Source organism: Mandrillus leucophaeus, unplaced genomic scaffold (genome assembly GCF_000951045.1).
Source record: "Mandrillus leucophaeus isolate KB7577 unplaced genomic scaffold, Mleu.le_1.0 Scaffold1338, whole genome shotgun sequence".
NCBI lineage: Eukaryota > Metazoa > Chordata > Mammalia > Primates > Cercopithecidae > Mandrillus > Mandrillus leucophaeus.
In genome coordinates, this window is record NW_012101297.1 from 196,403 (window position 1) to 215,564 (window position 19,162).

The window sequence follows — 19,162 nt, forward strand, 5'->3', positions numbered from 1 at the left end:
GTATTTTTAGTGGAGATGGGGTTTTACCATGTTGGCCAGGCTCGTTTTGAACTCCTGACCTCAAGTGATCTGCCTACCTTGGCCTCCCAAAGTGCTAGGATTACAGGTGTGAGCCCCTGCTCCCGGCCTCCTGCTGACTTTTAATGCATGCTTTAAGCACTCATCAGGTCATTTGTCTGCCCCCAGAGGTAACTGTGCCGGCTTCTGTAGCCAGATTTCATTGTGTGAACTTGTTGAAAGGGAATTCCCAGTAGGATTTGGCCTCCTGCACTCCCATCCCTAGGGTCTTTCAAGGTCATGGGGTGAATCTCAGGAAAAAGTAAAGCTTAAACGCTGCTTCTGAGCTCACTGATGGGAAAACACCTGCTGTTTCATTTCATAAGTACCAAAACCCAGAAAAAGGCAATACATCGTCTTTGCTTTGTCAAGCACATGAGTTCATCATTTTTGGCCTTGATAGTAAGAAGCATCTTCTTTTTTTTCACAGAAATATGGCATAGCAGCAGTTTCCTAATTCTCTGTTGATTCAGAAACTCCATGAGTACCGCTCTGATATGCTCAGAAACAGCATAAGTTCTTTGTCATATCCTTGCCTCATATAATAAGCTACTGAAGTGGATTTGCTGGAAACGCTCTTTCTGTCACATTGTAGGTACTTGCAAAGCTAAAAGGGAAATAGGCAAAGTATTTTTGAAATGTTTCTCTCCAGCTATTTTCATCGCTGGCCAGATATTTATACCATCTTTCTTCAGCATGACATGAAATTGGCTAATTGCCACATTGGAAGAGAAAGTGCTGTTTTATTCAGGATGGGAAAGATGCTGATATGGTTTATATCTGTGTCCCTGCCCAAGTCTCACATTGAATTTGTAATCCCCAGCGCTGGAGGTGGGACCTGGTGGGAGGTGATTGGATCACGGGGGTGGAGTTCTCATGAATGGTTTAGCATCGTCCCGCCTTGGTACTGTATAATGAGTGAGTTCTCTTGAGATCTGGTTGTTTAAAAGTGTGTGGCACCTCCCCCATCTCTCTGTCTCGCTCTTCCTCCTGCCATGTAAGATGTCCACTCCCCCTTTGCCTTCCACCATGAGTAAAAGCTTCCTGAGGCCTCCGCAGAAGCAGAAGCCGCTGTGCTTCCTGTACAGCCTGCAGAACCATAAGCCAATTAAACCTCTTTTCTTTACAAATTGTCCATTCTCAGGTATTTCTTTATAGCAGTGGGAGAATGGACTAATCCAGATGGGTCCTCAAAACGTCTATCTGGAATGAACTTAAGACCTATGTCACATATTTGTCCTCCAGACACGCCCCGACATAATTCAGCCATGTTTCTTTTAATACCCAGCCCTCATTCTAAAGTCAGTTAAATTATTTAACACCTCACAGCACTTCTGGTTCTTCTTCAGAGGATGCCTTGACTATTCTTGTTTTGGCATTTGCATATAAATTTGAGAATCCGCGTAAGTTTCACAAAATCAAAAAGCAATAGCCTCCCTGGGATTTTGATTAGACTCTGTTGTCCTTTTTTTTTTTTTTATTTTTTTTTATTTTTTTTTTGAGACAGAGTCTCGCTCTGTCACCCAGGCTGGAGTGCAGTGGCGCGATCTCAGCTCACTGCAAGCTCCGCCTCCCGAGTTCACGCCATTCTCCTGCCTCAGCCTCCCGAGTAGCTGGGACTACAGGCGCCCGCCACCAAGCCCGGCTAATTTTTTTTGTATTTTTAGTAGAGACGGGGTTTCACCATGTTAGCCAGGATGGTCTCGATCTCCTGACCTCGTGATCCGCCCGCCTCGGCCTCCCAAAGTGCTGGGATTACAGGTGTGAGCCACTGCGCCCGGCCAGGCTCTGTTGTCCCTTTTTACTGATAGAAAAACTGAGGTGCAGAATAGTTAATGTGCCCAAAACAGGGTTCCAATACACAACCAAGAAGAGAGACAGCAGAGCCGCAAACTCGGGCAATGGAACTCTCAAGCCCACATGCAACCACCACACACCAGGCCAGGAAACGGGCCTTGAGGACAGAAGTGGAGCTGCAACTTAAGACCCAAACACACCAACCCTTGTCTGATTTCTCTTTAGGCTCCTCTGCTTGGGTTCCTCTTTATGCTTCACCAGTGCCATGTGAGACTCTGGTTCATGCATTACTAGTGAGGGTTTTACCGGAGGGCATATGGTAAAATTTCAATTTACCCTGAAATCTTATAAGGAAAAAAAGAATTCTTTATTTTTCTTCCTAATGCCCTAATATTAAACTGGACACTGAGGAAGGCAGTGTTTAATCCCCTGCATTTCCGATGTCAGCTGGCTTCCTTTTCATAGTGTAGAATTGGCAAAACAAAGGATTTGTCAAGTAATTTACAAATGCTAGGCCCCAGAAACCTAGTGAAAACTGGAGCTTGGCCTGACCAGATTGTCTTGACGCCATTAGTGGCTAATCCGGGGGAAAATGGGCAAATTGCATGAATATTCAACATCAAACTGTTACTGCTGCCAAACTGCAAACCCGTGTAAACCCCTCCTATTTACGTGGCTCCCAAAGTCAAGTGCACTGAGCGGGGGCTGCCAGCTTAACGCGTATTCCTCAGTGGGAGCCTGGGAGTGTTGAAACTCAGTACGGAGCTTTCCAGCCTGGAAATGTCTGTGGAAGTGCTGTCTGCGAAGGCCAGAGATGTGATGATTCAGACCCTGCAGGGCCTGGATTTGTGCCAGAGAGTGGAGCTTCCGGGGCCTAGAGAATGGGATGTCTCAGTGGAGTAAAGATGATTTCAGAGAACTCAGGCCAAAAGCTTCTTCCCATTTCCCTTCTATCAGAAATGTATAGGAATCTTGCAGGAATGCAGCCTGCCTTCCAGATAGTTCCAGTAAATGCAAACATGCCTCCCTGTGATCTCTGTATGCCTGAAACCGTCCTCAGAGCCAACCTGCATGGCCCAGGAGTGACTGCACTAAAAGCTGTGCTGTCTTCTGCCCTTGGGGTAATTTCTGGGCTGCTCTGCAAAAGGGAGTTCTGAGCCCAAAATACTCCTGACACGTGCAGGAGAAAGAGCTCAGAGTTAAAACTGACCCCCAAGATCAGCTACCGATTGTGGCAAGCGTAGGCAGTTGCCCAACCTCACCATTGCCTCAGTTTCTTATTCTGAAAAATGGGATGATAAGAATACTCATCTTGTGGGATTCATAGGAGCCTTAAAGTGAGATCATATGTGTGAAACTCTTACAGAAGCCCCTCAATTTATAATGGGATTACATCCCGATAAATCCATTGCAAATTGAAAATATTGTAGGTCAAAAAGGCATTGCATATACCTCACCTGTCAAACATCATTGTCTAGCCTAGCTTGCCTTAAATGTGCTCAGCACATGTACGTCAGCCTACGGTTAGGCCAAATCATCTTACACAAAGCTTATTTTGTAATAAAGTGCTGAATAGTCCATGTAATTTATTGAACACTGTACTGAAAGTGAAAAACAGAAGAGTTGTATGACCTCGAATTAAAATTTCTCTGAATGGATATTGCTTTTACACCATCGTAAAGCTGGGAATTTTCAGTGGAAGCGTAAGTCGAGGACCATCTGTATACAGATTGTTCATTATTAATAAAGATTGTAACCATTTTAGGGCCTCTCCACTATATTGTTAGAAAGTTTGTTGTAACATTAGACGTCTTCCTGGGGTCGTCTGCAAGGCTCTTCTGCTTCCAGGACAAGCGAGTCCACTGCTCTCAGCTTTCCTTTTCGTCAGAGTATTTGAAACTCCTGCCCTTTTCCTCAAAGGAAACCGTTTATTTCCCAAACTCTAAAGTCATTTCATTATTCTGTTTTGAGCTGGAGACTGATTAGAGGACTGTGAGTCTAACTGTATGTGTGTGTTGAGTTTCTTTCTGATTTCAGAACCCTTAAGGATGTGTGCTGTCTCTTATACACATCTAGATGTGTATAAGAGACAGGTGTGTGTGTGTGTCTGTGTGTGTGTGGTGTGTGTGTGTCTGTGTGTGTGTGTGTGACCAGGGTGTGGTGGGGGTAGTTTTCGTACCTTCATAGTTATTTGTATTTACTGATATCCTCAAAATTGAGCCCTTGTCTACCTTCGCTAAATCATTCTACAAATATTTTTTAAAATTAAGCTCCCACCCTGTGCCAATGATGGCCCTCATGTGCTGGAGAAACAGCGGTGGTTTTCAAGTAAATGCCTCCCTAGTCCTGGGTGCTTGAGGGGTGGCACCCACTCTGGGTGTGACCTCGTCCTTGTCCAGGGCAGGCTTGACTTCAGGGCAGTCCTGCTGGAAGTGAGGGGTGAGCGGGGATCTGGAGGAAGTGAATGAGAGAAGGGAGATGGCATGGGGCTGGGGGTGAGAGAATGGGGCTCAGGCCGCGATGGCAGCAGGAGGGGAAGCCGGATTTGTGGCCTGTCCTGTGGGCAGCCATCAGTCAAGTGGGACCCAGGGCCCCGTGGCTGGCTCAGCTACTGCCCAGCTGGGAAGCGGTGAACCCTGGCCGAGTGGCTCCACCTTCCAGGCCTCAATTTCCTCATCTGTAATCAAAGTACCAACCTCAGAGGATATTGGGAGAATGAAAGGAAGGATTATTGTTAAAGGGCTTAGACTATGCTCGACAGGAAGTAAGCACTACATCAATGTTGGCAAAATAAAGATAAATCAACTAACGCACAATGAGTTTAACCTCAAGTGTATATTTTTCTTTTCAGAGCACTTTTTTTTCTGACTCTAAAAGCACATCGTGTTTTTGCTAACATTTCCTATTTGTTTGTGTTTTAGACGCCTTCCTGAGTCCTGGATCTTTCTTCCTTCTGGAAATCTTGGACTGTGGGTATTTATTTATTTCTGAATAAGAGCGTCCGCACACCATGGACCTCGCGGGGCTGCTGAAGTCTCAGTTCCTGTGCCACCTGGTCTTCTGCTACGTCTTCATTGCCTCGGGGCTAATCATCAACACCGTTCAGCTCTTCACTCTCCTCCTCTGGCCAATTAACAAGCAGCTTTTCCGGAAGATCAACTGCAGACTGTCCTATTGCATCTCAAGCCGTAAGATACTTAAGATTCTATATTTTCGTCTTTATTGTGGATGTGTGTATCAGAATTATGGCTCTTGATATGGATTCACTAGGCTTTCATTGTGTGCTGAGCTGTTTTTTTGTTTTGCTTTTGTTTGTTTTAGGTTTGAAATGGCTATTTTGTTCTCAATCCCCCAAAATTATTTTTTGAATGAATAATGCCAGTAGCTCAAAATTCAACAGCCACAGACAGGTATACGACGAAAAGTAAATACGCATTCTATTAGTTTCTTTAGTTATCCTCAGAACCAATCAGTATTAATGCTTTCTTAGTTATCCTTATAGGAATAGCATACATACAGCTCTTATACTTGTAAATGCATGTGCATCTTTCTGTGTGTATGTCTATATAGATAGATACATATACATACATATATTTTTTAAAAAACGAGTGGCAGTATACTATATTGTTTTCTTCCTTGCCTTTTTTCTTCAGCTTTTTATTTTAAGATAATGGATTCACATGAAGCTGTAACAAATAATACTGAGAAACCCTGTACACTCCTTGACCAGTTTCTCCCTATGGTAGCATCTTGCACAACTGAAATAGCATATTCCAACCAGAAAATTGACATTGATACAATTCACAACCCTACTCCTATTTCTCCACTTTTAAGTACACTCACTTGTGTGTGTGTATGTGTCTGTATGTTAGATTATGCTAGGCCATTTCAAACATGACTAATTTGACTGGCCTGAGTTTCAACAATTGAAAAGATGAATGAGTATATTGGGACATCGAGAAATGCATTTTGCTGTTGGTATTGATTAGCCTTAAGCCTATACCTATTCTCAAAAGTAGAGAACACAGTGTGATATTAATAATGATATATGTAGGTGTGAATATATTTCAAAATATGAGCTTTTTAAAAATTTGGCTATTAAATATCATCTATCTAAGATTATGCCAAGAGTCCAAAATTATTGATATATTTTTGATACCATTTAAATAAAATGATCAAATTTGAATTTGAATCAAAACAATTCAAGCTATGTATAATTATCCAAGTGGATTACCACTGATCCAGTCTTAGTTGTTAAACTTTAGAATACTAACTTGTAAGGAAAAAAAGTCATAGACATATCCTTATTTATGACTTTTTTCACCAGCTCAGAACTTACAGATATGCCTGATACTATTTCAGATATAGTTTGAGTGCAAGACCTTCCATGTCTTGTATTATAATGCTTTACAGAAATATGTCTTGAAAGTCTTCATAAGATCCTAAGATTGAGTTATCATTGTAAAACAGCAACTTTAGTCTATTTGTCTGTGGCCCGTTGGGTACAACCACCAATTCAATCCAATACGATGCAGTGTACTTTTCCTTGTCATAGACGTCACTTAACAATGGTCTCCTAGTATGTACGCTTCTACGGTGGTATATAAAAAGGAAAAACTTGTCCAAACAGTGCAGAGACAGTAGGAGATGATTTGGACAGCAACTGTAGCTGTTTGAAGAGAGATGAGCTTTTGTAATCAAGGGAAAGGAGATAGTCGACTGAGATTTAAAAGATGTTTATAATTTTAAACGTCTTTTTACCCTCTAGCAGTTGGTCTCTATTTAAGCAGAATTTAAACTTAACAAAGCAATACTGATTACGCTTTTCATTGAAACCTGCATTTATGTGACTCGCATGCACCTATGGAGATTTCAAAATCTGTTAGTTTGCAATGTGAAATCCTCTATGTTTGTACTGCCATAACCCCCACCCAAATTTCAAGTGGATGGTTGAGAATTGCATTTCGCGTTTGGAGTTAAGAAATAAGAAACAGGATTTGGAATCAGAGTCCACGAGAGTACCATATTTTTCTTTTGATTGATGGTAAAGACATGCTAAGTTTATGGCAGGATTGTGGAGATATTTTTCCCAGGATGCGTTAGCATATCTGTTTCTGGTGGAAATTAAGATGGCCAACAAATTCAGAAAGCAAGGCAGATTTGTATCCATCACAAATTAATTATTTAGAACAAACTCCAAATGAAACTCAAGAATTAACCATCTAAGACAACTGGCATCTCAATGTGGGTGCAATGAAGGGTGGGCAGTCTAATTTTACTGAAGGTCTAGAAGCACCTCCATCCAGGTATACCCAGTGATGCTCTGTGCCTTCTTCCCCAGAGGAAGCACTTCCATCCAGGTGCACCCCAGCAATGACCTTTGCCTACGTTCCCAGAGGAAGGCTTCCTAAGGCTTTGGGCCAAGCAATAGTAGAAGCATTTTTAAACAATCTGAAATGGGAAGGGAAGATTTCTCCCTCTAGAGGAGCAGTCCTGGCTGCTGGGAAAAGAGAATACGGTAGAAAGTGAGGGTGATGATCCTGGGTGGCTCATGGGCACATTATGGTGACAAGCCCGTGCAAACTATCCCCAGGTTTGAGAGAATCCTCGCCAGGATTCTCTGTTTCTGGTATCCCTCTAGGTGCTAGCAGGGCTGTTCTCTTCCTGCTTCCTTTTCCTTGCTCTAGATAATTGACAGACTTCCTCTGTCAATTATTTCACAGTAACCAAGGCCATGTAAGAAGAGTGTTTAGGAAACCTTGCTGGGCCACTGATCAGCCAGAGGAGGAGACAGTTCGCGGCGAATTCAGCAGCTTCACTAGGAGATGACTCTGCAGCGTCTGTGCTGTAACTCTCCTCTGCTTTCCTGTGACTTAAGATAGAAACTGTTCATGCCTTTAATTGTGTCTTCTGGCGTATGAGTCACTCTGAGCTTAGACAGTCATGAGCATTCATCATTTGCAGCTGATTTTCTAAGGAAAAGGCAGAAAAAAACGTTTCCTTGAGACACGGAGCCCTTCCATCTCTGTGTTCGCTTTCGTCTAGCAGAGCTATGTCTTTGCCTCTTATCTCATTAAATATTTGTTAAGAGCTTGGTGTGTTAACAAGTAAGTTCAAAGCGGTTACCAGCCCTGGTGTGGTAAAGCTCTCATGCAAAAGGCCATGCTGATATAAAAGACAAATAGAGACAAAACAAGCAGTAAAGACAGCCTGGGTAACAGCAGGACATACCGAGACACCGAGCAGAGAACTTTATTCTACTGGCAGCAACCAACCTCATGAATAACAAGTTCAAAGTAATATAATCTCGATGGATGATTTTTAGAGGGTTGCTTTGTCTTATTTTTGCCTAGATTTGTAGAAAGGAAAGGTCAAGTCAGGCTGGCTTGGCATGCTGAAGGAGGAAGGGAGGATGGAGCCAGCTTCTTTAAGGTAAAAAGAAGGAAGAAAGTTAGAAGAAGATAGGTGAAGAGTAGAATTTCATTGCCTTTCCACTAAGCAGGATGTGCCATTTAATCTCTAGGGAAAGGTGGCCAAGACTGGCTTTTTTTTTCCTTTCTGACATTGTGGATTTCAAAACAAAACAGAAAGATTAGGAGAATCTATTAATGTCAGGGTTAAAAAAAAAAAAAAAAAAGGCGGGGGTGGGAAGGATTGCCGATGACCTAATTGTCCTGGAAAGGGCCAGTGAAATGAAACACAGTGGGCACCAGCCCCATTCTACAGCCCCCAGCCCTGGTGCTGTGCTTCCAAATTCAGTGTTGACCATCCCCACCCCACACCCCCAGCCCCGGTGCCTTGCTTCCAAATTCAGTGTTGCTGTGAACAGGCTTTATGAGCTGGAGCCTGCCACTGAATATTCCTGGACTATGACGCTTATGGTTTTAAACGGCTGTTGGATGCACAGCTACACATCTTCCTTTAATGGGCAAGGCCACATGGTGGCAAGAAGGGAGTGAGAATTTGGAGTGCCAGCCTGCAAAATTACACATTCTGCCTCCCCTGCTACAGGCTCCATCCATCGCCTTTGGTGAGCCACATAAACTCTCTGAGTCCAAATAACAGGGCCAATTACAATGGCCGCTTCAAAATGCAGAATGAGATGCTCTGTCTGAAAGTGCTTTAGAAATTCCTTAAAGTACATCACATTTAGGATGGAAATTGGAATTTGTGTCCATGGAAGGAGGAAGAGTAGGGGCGTTGGCAAGGGTGTATTGATCTTTCTTCCTATTGGTTCGTTATTTGGACAGGTAACTTCAAAACACTCAGCGACATTTGAAGTAAAGGGGATGGAAGAGTTGACCGGGCTTCTGATCGTGTTCTAATAAAGGGTTTAGAATTTTTGATTTTCCTCTTGGGAAGTTGTTTACTTCCTTTCCACCACTCCCACCACGCCTCACACTTGATGAGTGTTTGCCGCTGTATTTGCAGAAGGTTCGCAAAAGGAGAGTAAGCTCTATGTTGTCTCTTACAACACTACTGCGTGTAGTGGTGAAAGTGATATCTGTGTCTCGCTGGCATAATAATAGACATTTGTAACATACTTCAGGATGTCTAAGTCACTTCAGATTTGCTACTTGAGAAGGGATTTGGCAGTGACCAGGAGGCCTGGCAGAAGTTGGTCTGCTCCTACCGGGAAGGTGGGACCAGGGCCTGGGAACAAATCAGGAACAGTGGCAGCAAGGGCTGTGCATGCAAGAGGACTGGGAGCTCCGAGTTGCTGGAGAAAGTGCAGAGCAAGTCATGTAATTACTGGAACCTGTCTGAAATTGACGACCACGGAGAATGGGAGATCTCAAATCTGCTTTCCTGAGAGGAAGCAGATATTCCACCCAGCCAGAGCCTTGGGGTGAAAAGGCAGTCAGGTCTTCCATCTGGGTTGGGGACTTGTGCTTTTTAGTCCCTCCTCTGGGCAAGGATACCTCAATTTTGAGTCTGTTCATGTGCTTATTGACCAAGGTGTCACCAGGTAGGTCTGAAAACCTAACAAGACAAGCTTGTGTGGAACAGAAGCTTTAGTGGAACAGAGCAGTCTTTGGCACATGAGTCACAACATGAGACCCACTAGAGGCTGGTGTTTCTGAATCTCTGCCCTGAAAGGTGTGCGAGCTGTTGGTTTTGTGTGCTTTCCTGTGTATGCCATTCTAATCCCAGACACTAGCAGACTGATTTGCTTTTCTGCCAGCACTGGAAACTGTCTCCAGGTGTGTGACTGCCAGGCGACCTGCTAGGTGAGGCCTGAATTTGGGTTTCCTCCTCCTTATGGACAAAGTACTTTTTGCACATTGGATTATCAAGTTGTAAAACAAAACAAGCTTTCCGTCTTCTCTTCCTTCTTCCTTCTTCTTCCCTGCTTTGCCTAGGAGCTCCCCCGAGGGAAGTCATCTGTCATTCTGATGGCCTCAGGATGATGCTGTGGGTGCTGGGCCAGCACTTTCATTTTGCTGTCATTGCTGTATATTAACCCACCATCAGCAGGCTGGGGACACTCCTACCAGCTGCAGACCCTCCTGGCCGGCAGCACAGGGAAGGCAAGGTGACCTCTCAGGAGCCTCCGCTGTGGTAACTGAGGGCAATCCTGGCCGCGTCCATGTGCAATCATCTGCTTTCATTCTATGTGTTAAAAGTTTATACCAAGTGAACCTAGCTCTCCGGCGCTGCCTGGCTGCCTTTCTGACTCTCCGAGAAGTGAGAAAAGACGGAGGGCGGCAGCTTCCTGATGTTTGTCAACTTGGCCAGGCAACAATTGGGTGTGGGCCACCCCCCCGACCCCACAAATGAAAATACAAGGGAAGTCTGCGGTGTCACGTCGGTAAGAAAGCTGTTGATCCCCCAAAGAGAGCATCGCTGTGGCTTTTCCAACCACTGCATGACCTTGAGAGAAGCAGTTTGTTCTGCTAACTCTGCAGCCGGCTTCCTCTGCGCCTCTCTTCCCCGCCTGATTAATGACAAGGCTGCTTTTTCTCATTTCAATCTAAGCGGAGTTTTCACTCTTTGAGTTCCAAACAGGTTTTGACTCCTTCACTTGTCCCAGTAGTTAGTTACTCATCTCTAAGATGTCAGAAAGGGAGTGTCCTTGAGTGGCCCCTGTCCTAACCCTTCATATCACTGCCTTCGAGCCTGTCAAAATGTAGGGTTGGGCAGGACCTACTGGCCACCTCTGCCGGGAGGTCACAGCCTCAAATTTGGGTCCCCTTTTGGAAGGTCCAAAGAGTCATCCGTATCAGTTCCCAGATGGTGATCACCTTCCCAGGTAACTGGCGGTGGGTGGACTAGATCCTAAAACTGGTGATCTCGCCCTTCAAAGTAGCTGCACAACCGTGGCTTTGGTGAGTCAAGTCTGATGGAAAGGCATTTAAAAGACCCATGACCCATGACAAAGGGAATTTAAAGCCTCTCAGACCCGCCCAGGCCTCCTTCTGCCTGCGGGTGTAAGATTCTAACCCAAAGGCAAAACCCTGCCCCCTGGACTGAGCAAGGGTTCCAGGAGTTTTATCTGCTGGGACAGCCTTGTCCTCTTTTGACCCTGTCACCTGCGGGTACCTTTTACTTCTGACGTGTGTCCACGCTGCACAGCTGAAACGGGCAAACATAGCCGGCCTTCACCTGGGGTCGCACACCCTGAGGGCTCGGCATCACGAGGTCCCTCCGCTTCCAGCAGTGACGGGCTGGTGGGGGTGCTTCCAGAAGCTGACGAAGAGCAACCTTCCTTGTTTTCTTTTCTAGTTCTAAGGGGTGTATCTCCTGGGAGACCTCGGGAGGTGACAGGGGTTTGTTTAATAAAGTTTCGGTGCTGCAAAAGAAATAGCAATCGAATATAAAATTTTCTTTTTAATTCTCAGCAAGGCAAGTTGCTTCTATAGAAGGGTGTGCCCTTACAGATGAAGCAATGGTGAGTGCACACTTGGACCAGGGAGGGGAAGGGGTTCTCATCCCTGACGCACATGGCCCCTGCTGCTGTGTCCTTCCCCTATTGGCTAGGGTTAGACTGCACAGGCTAAACCGATTCTTATTGGCTAATTTAAAGAGAGTGACAGGGGTGAGTGCTTTGGTGGGAAAAATGGTTATGACAGAGTAGGCAATCCGAATGAATCAGGGTGGAGCAGGTAATCGGAGGTAATCCGAATGAGTCAGGGTGGAGTAGGTAATTGGAATGAGTCAGGGTGGAGCAGGTAATCCAAATGAATCAGGGTGGAGCAGGTAATCGGAAGGAGTCAGGGTGGAGCACAGGTAATCCAAATGAATCAGGCTGGAGTAGGTAATCGGAAGGAGTCAGGGTGGAGGAGGTAATTGGAAGGACTCAGGGTGGATAACCATGCCCAGCTAATTTTTATATTTTTAGTAGGCAGGGTTTCACCATGTTGCCCAGGCTGGTCTTGAACCCCTGACCTCAAGTGGTCCTCCCACCTCGACCTTCCAAAGTGCTGGGATTACAGGAGTGAGCCACCACACCCGGCTGCAGTCTGGTTGTCTAAAGATCTTATAATCTCTTACAAAACGAGTGCTACCTGCCACATGTTATACTGATCAGCATTAACAGGACAGAACCATCCATCCATCCCATGTCTGGGCATAAATGGACCTTGTTCTGTTTTCTCCTCTCTTAGTAAAGCTTTATGGATAGTACAACAAGCAAACAACCAAAAAGACCATTCTTTATCAAGTTAAAGAATTTAAGTATCTGAATGTACATGATACTGGAATGATAGACAGGAGAAAAATGAAAGAATCACGATCTGTGCAAGCTAAGAGGAACAACACTTCCTGATTCTGCCTTTTTATTAGCCAGCTAGTATTTATTGAGCACTTGCTGTTCCAGGAACTGTTTTGAGTAGTTAGGCACAGAGAGTTTAAGTGACTTGCCCAGGGCCACACAGGAAGTGGTGGGGCAGAGACTGGGACCAGGAAGTCTTTGAGTGGAGAGCCTTTCACTTTAGCACAACCCAGCCTTGCCCTGCATTCGAGGAGCCAAGCTCTGGAGGTGAGGCCATGTGTCCAGCTGGTCAGTGTAGTGAGTGATGTGCTCTCAAACCTGTGACTTCTGAGGTGCCACTCCACGGGGCTATGGAATAAAAAGAGAAGCACAGTCATTAATGGGCAGCTATTTTCAGCAGCAGTCATTACACTTGCTACATTTGTCATGTGGTGACTATGTATTAAGCATTGTGCTAAACTTTTCCTAGCCATTACCTCATTTACTTAACACCACCACTCTGCGAACAGGCAATTCCCCTGTTAACTGAGGCCTAGCGGTTGGATGACTTGCCTAAGGCTGGACAGTGAGGAGGAGAGCTGAGATTCCAAAATCCATTTTTTCTAACACACTTTGAAATAAGCAAATGTCAAATGCTATGCAAATTTTTATTTTAACACCCAAGGATGATGTTAAGCAGACATCTGCTAGGATCAAACCTGTGCATGCTAATTCACTGCAGAATGCCTGTCGCCGCCCAGCAGGCATTCTTTAACAAACATGCACCCAAGCTCAGCCCAGGGGGCCAGGCACTGGGGTCAGCACCTGGAGAACAGAGGTGAGAGGGGTGCAGCTGCTGTCCTCGGTAGGGACCCAGTCTAGTGGAGGAGGCTCGTAGACCCAGCATGGTAGAGCAGTGAGTTGACGGCTAGACTGGAGGTACACAGGGAGTACAGGGAACAGGACAGCCTGGCCATCCTGTGCAGAGCACGGCGACGTCCCTGTGAAGCAGCATCACGAGCCAGGTGCTGAGGAATGAGGGGAATTATGAGATATTGGCAAGATGAAAGGTGGTTCAGTAGGTGGAAGGAGCATATGCTGGCATCACCAAGTGGCTCAATGGGTTTATTCAGGCAGCCAGGCACCCAAAGGAGATGAACCTATCAAATGTCATCATGACCTTGCTGTGTCGTGAGGCTGTGCAAATGAATGAGGTCAGAGGAAGCATCCACAGACACCTGCAGGACAGTGGGCATGCATACAGTGGCACCTAGCAGCAACTTGCAGCCATTGACCCTCTGTCAGTAGATGGGCTCCGAGTATCCATCCCTCAGAAATTTCAATAATTGTGACCATCGATTTACTTCAAGATTTATTTTTGTCTTGACCTGAACAGTTGTTCAGAATGTGCCTTGAGAAACTATTAATTTGAATTTGAAAAAAAAAATCTGTCCATGCATAATCTTTTATAGAAAGATGCCCAGCTGGGTCATTATTCCCTTGAACCATTTACTAAATATTATTAAGTAATAACATTTACTTACTTTTTTATTACTAAGTACATGCTACTTAGTAATAACATTTACTAAATATTATTAAGTAAAAATAGCGTAATACAAAACTGTTGGTACATTCGAATACCAATTTTATAAATATAGACTGGAAGTAAACTTGTCAGAGTGCTGTTTTTAGGAAGTAGAGATGATTTTAGAAAATTGTCTTATTATCTGGATGTCTTATGTTTTACACAATGATCTTGTATTTTATAAACTGGAAAAAATACAAAATGAAACCCAAACACCAAAAAAGGACAAAATAAGGAACAGCTTCTGGAATGAGTAGAAAAGGAAAATATAAAGTGAGCCCATTGTGAAATCAAGTGTGGTGAAATTCATCAGCACCTTTTATTGATTGATGGATGGATTGGCTGCCTCTTCCAGGCTGGGTGTGGCAGAGGACCCGGGACCAGGGATGACAAGGAAGGTGTTTCAGGCTGTGCCTTACAGGACCTGAGCAGAGCATAGTCAACCCTCGTCCCAAATATTGCAGTCATTCATGGAAAGGAACTGAGAGGAAAGAGCTGGATGCTTGGTGTCACGGCTGAATTATATCCCTCCAAGATGTTCAAAGCCCAGTGCTTGTGAATGTGAACTTGTTTGGAAACAGAGTCTTCATAGGTGATCAAGTTAAGATAAGGCCATTAAGGTAGGCCCTAATCCCACAAGCCTGTGTCTTTATAAAAAGGAGAAATGTGGACACAGAGAAAGACATGCAGAGAGGAAGACGATGTGAAGATACGAGGACAATGCCCCCTGTGAGCCAAGGAACACCTGGCTCCCAGCAGCTGGGAGAGAGCCGTGACACAGATCCTCCCTCACATGCTCGGAAGGAACCAACCCTGCTAACACCCCGATCTCAGGTTCCTGGAATCCAAAACTCAGACAATCAATTTCTGTTACGTAAATTCCCCAGTCTGTGGTCCTTTGGCAGCCCCAGGAAATGAATCCAGTCTGTGTTCTAAGTCTTTTCTTCTACTGTGGCGGTAAAGTCCAATTTCCTGGTAAATGACACATTAATATGGTCTCTATTTCTCTCTCCTCTCCCTTTTCCTCCTTTCTATGTCTCCCACCCCTACCTTTATTTTATTGAAAAGATAGGAAATGAGAGATTATGCAATGAAATACCTTGCTTTTATCCATGGACCAGGCCAAGAAATCCTTTTTCCCACCTCTTAAATCCAGGAACTCAAAGGAGTAAAGTGGGGCTGGTGACATTGGACATGGAGGAAAGTGACAAACTGTATATAAACTGTGTAGGAAACTTACCTGGGGGCAGCTGCCCCCCTCAGGTCCAGCCAGTGGTTGCCATGCTGGAAACCCAGCCCCAAGGGGTGGATTTTCTGCTGACCGGAGGGAAAGCCTCACACGTTTCCTTCCCATGTGTTCCTTGCTCAGCATGTTCATCTGGCGTTTGTGTCATCTCTTTAAATACACTGTTCAGGGCCAGGTGCGGTGGCTCATGCGTGTAATCCAGCACTTTGGGAGGCCAAGGCTGGTAGATCACCTGAGGTCCAGAGTTCGAGACCAGCCTGACCAACATGGTAAACCCCATCTCTACTAAAAATTAAAAAAAAAATTAGCTGGGCGTGGTGGCGGGCGCCTGTAGTCCCAGCTACTCGGGAGACTGAGGCAGGAGAATCGCTTGAACCCGGGAGGCAGAGATTGCAGTGAGCTGAGATCGCACCACTGCACTCCAGCCTGGGTGACGGAGCAAGACTCTGTCTCAAAAATAAAAATAAAATAAGAAATATAAATACGCCGTCTGAGTCTTCAGAATGGCTTTGCACAACCACTGGGGCAGTCTGCGTAGGAAAGATAGGATGAAACTCTGTCTTTCAAACGTAGAGAAAGGCAGAAGGGTGATAGGAGAGGGACACCCGTCACAAATCACGTGGGGGCATTGCCTACCCATTTTGCAATATTTGGTTCTGTCTTACTGGCAGCCTCTCTGGCCAAAAAAGACAACAAATCTTTGGTACCTCCACTTGCTCTGCATGAGGAACTGTAAAATGAAGTCATCTCGCCAAGGTCATCCATTCTGTTGTACCATGGGCTTCTAGGGTTTTTAATCTGAAGGATCGAGGAAGCTGTCTATCTGCCTCTGCAGCTCAGTTTAGACGTAATGTTTTCTCCTCATAGTCACTGTTACACTCTGGCCCAATTCCTAGTCAAATGATTTTATTTAGAATTGGGCTTTTACTTGGCTAAACATTTCCATATGATGCTTATTGCAAAATTAACCCTTCATGCCAACACATTTTTGTTTATTTAGGAGAAAGAAGGAGGTATTGGGAGTGAGGTCTAATGATGACATTAGTGTGTTATTAGCGCAGGTCATCTGGTAATAGTGAAGGCTGTGTGGCTGGCATACCTGGTGATTGGAAGCATATTAAATATCCAAATGAAACAGTCTCATGAAGCTGATTCAATGCAGAGTGATAAGTAAGGACACTGGAGTTCTAAGTGTTTAACAGGAATAATGTAACGGTGATAGCATGCCTCACATATTTTGAGTAACAATCCATTTCTTTTTTAAATGTATCTATCTGCCTCTCTCTCTCTCTCTCTCTCTCTCTCTCTGTCTCTCTCTCTCTCTGTCTCTGTCTCTGTCTTTATCTTTTTTACTGTGAATCTGTGTCCCTGGTACAAGAAATGACCTTATATTTTAAATAGGGAATTTAGTCACTTTAAATTTCAAACAGGTGGCCCTAAAGAAACAGCAAGTTTAGGAATACACATGTGATACTGAATTGTATGAGTGGATGCTTGGCTTAAGTCAAGTTGTCTTAGCTATTCATATGGTTTATAAATAAATTAATTCTCAGACAAGGTGCCCATTTGTTTTTAGAAGCATTAAATTTCACTTGTGACTTAAGTTACGGCTTTCAAATTAGGTTGTAAGTTTGACTTCGGTGACTTGTAACTTTATAAGGCGATCGTGTGTGGTCTTCACGGCACAGTCGGTATTTCCAGGAGGTTAACACGGCAAGCCATTGGGGTATAGAAAAAACAAACCTGAGAGCTTCTATTTATGTTCCTTTTATCTCATCTCATATCACACCATCATATTGTATCATATCATAGATGTCCAGATAGGACATTTTATATATTTTAAAAATTATATAAAATACAAATTTTACATGTATAAGAGTTGTATATGCTAATGGTGCATATTTAATTTTTTTTTTTTTTAAGGAATCAAAAACATTGGAAGACTACTGCCTTAGCATATGGGTTTTGGTTTCACCATACTGGAGATAGAATTTAAATAGCACGGCCGGGCGCGGTGGCTCAAGCCTGTAATCTCAGCACTTTGGGAGGCCGAGACGGGCGAATCATGAGGTCAGGAGATCAAGACCATCCTGGCTAACCCGGTGAAACCCCGTCTCTACTAAAAAATACAAAAAACTAGCCGGGCGAGGTGGCGGGCACCTGTAGTCCCAGCTACTCGGGGGGGGGCTAAGGCAGGAGAATGGTGTAAACCCAGGAGGCGGAGCTTGCAGTGAGCTGAGATCCGGCCACTGCACTCCAGCCTGGGCGACAGAGAGAGACTCCATCTCAAAAAAAAAAAAAAAAAAAAAAATTTAAATAGCATCCTTAAAGTAAGGGGGAAATAGGTTTTATGAAAACAAGCTCTAAAGCAAGGGAATCCTAATGGCAAAAAGTATTTTTATATTTTTCTCTATTTCAGTTTATCTTGGGCCCAGATGGGATCTAAGGCATTGTCAAGCATTTTGAGACCTCCCTTCTCTGGTCCTATTCTGGTTCTCCTGAAAGGAGGGGAAATATTACATTAAAAGTATTCTCCAATTCCACGGTCTGTTTTGAAGGAAAAATCCTAGAAACTCTTTGGTAGATCCAGTGTTTTATCATACTGTTCATGATACGGAAAGTGTTGAGGAGAGCAGTTATTTTCTAGCATCCTTATGGCTGCCTTTGTAGCTTTCATGTGGCTGTTTTGAGGTATATTTGATGTGGACATACTGTGCGAGGGCCGTGGAGCAGAGGATCCTGCCCCGGTGTTACGGTAACACACACTTGGAGCCTGGAGTCTTGGCTTCTGAACAGTGGCCTAACCACCTTGATGACTCAGTCAACTTACCTGGACTTGGTTTTTTTTGTTGTAAGATGAGGGAAATAAATTGTAAAGTGCTAGACAAACGTAAAGTGAAGGTATTCTTGCTGTGATTTCCCCACTTAGTCAGACCATCATACCGGCAGATGGAGTTGTGCGTGTTTTAAAAGGGATTTCTGGTAACTTGGTAATCTCCTACCAACTTCTTCATTGATTTCATATAGATGGCTTGACATTGACCTTTGTGGGAATATTTGCACCATAGAAATCAGCAGAACTGTAAATCAGGGCTTTTTTTCCTCCCACCTGCTTCCTCCCCTGCCACACAAGAGCTGGTTGTTAAACATTTTCCAGCACAGCACCATTGGCACCGTCACTGTGAACGGAGGTAGAGATCTACAGTCATCTTGTGCAGGTTGCATGCCCACCCCAGGGCATGTGATTCTCTTGCCAGAAGAACAAGGCACCAACTCATCAGACACAGACACCAGCCATCACAGGGCATTCCAGGTGAATGCGTGCATGTTCAGTTGGTCTTTGCAGGCATCACATATTACATGCTCTATGCTACGAGGTGACTTGGGAGATGAGGAAGAGACCCTGTCCTTCAACCCAATCACAGTCTAGTGACAGTGAGCTCTGAGTGTTATCCAAACAAGAACAAACCCAGAGCTGGTATGCGCAGGGCCCCACAGGAGAAGAGGCACCAGCTGTGCTGCCTGTGACGCCTGTCCCAGGGCAGTGGCCTGGGTAGGCGGGGTTAGGGGAGGAGGTTTCTGGCTGGACTCCCTGATCCAATTCCAGGGCTTTGAGGATTTCTGAATATGCCATGCCCCTCCCAGCCAGTCCTTTCACCAGGGTAATTATGGTGTTCATAAATTGAGATTGTTCATGTACAATTTCTACATCAGTAGCCAACTTCTTTAAATGGAAAGGAACAGATTATATATACCTATGTCTCCAACTAGAGCTGAACACGAT

At 44.5% G+C, this 19,162-nt stretch overlaps 1 protein-coding gene across 1 annotated transcript in view; it reads left to right on the forward strand.

Moving 5' to 3' along the window:
- Positions 1 to 19,162, forward strand: part of AGPAT4 (1-acylglycerol-3-phosphate O-acyltransferase 4) — a 168,761-nt gene that overhangs the window by 49,177 nt on the left and 100,422 nt on the right. The window contains exon 2 of the mRNA XM_011973065.1: positions 4,776 to 5,042. Coding sequence (XP_011828455.1) covers positions 4,865 to 5,042 — 178 coding nt within the window. The 5' untranslated portion in view covers positions 4,776 to 4,864. The remainder of the gene's footprint in view (positions 1 to 4,775; positions 5,043 to 19,162) is intronic.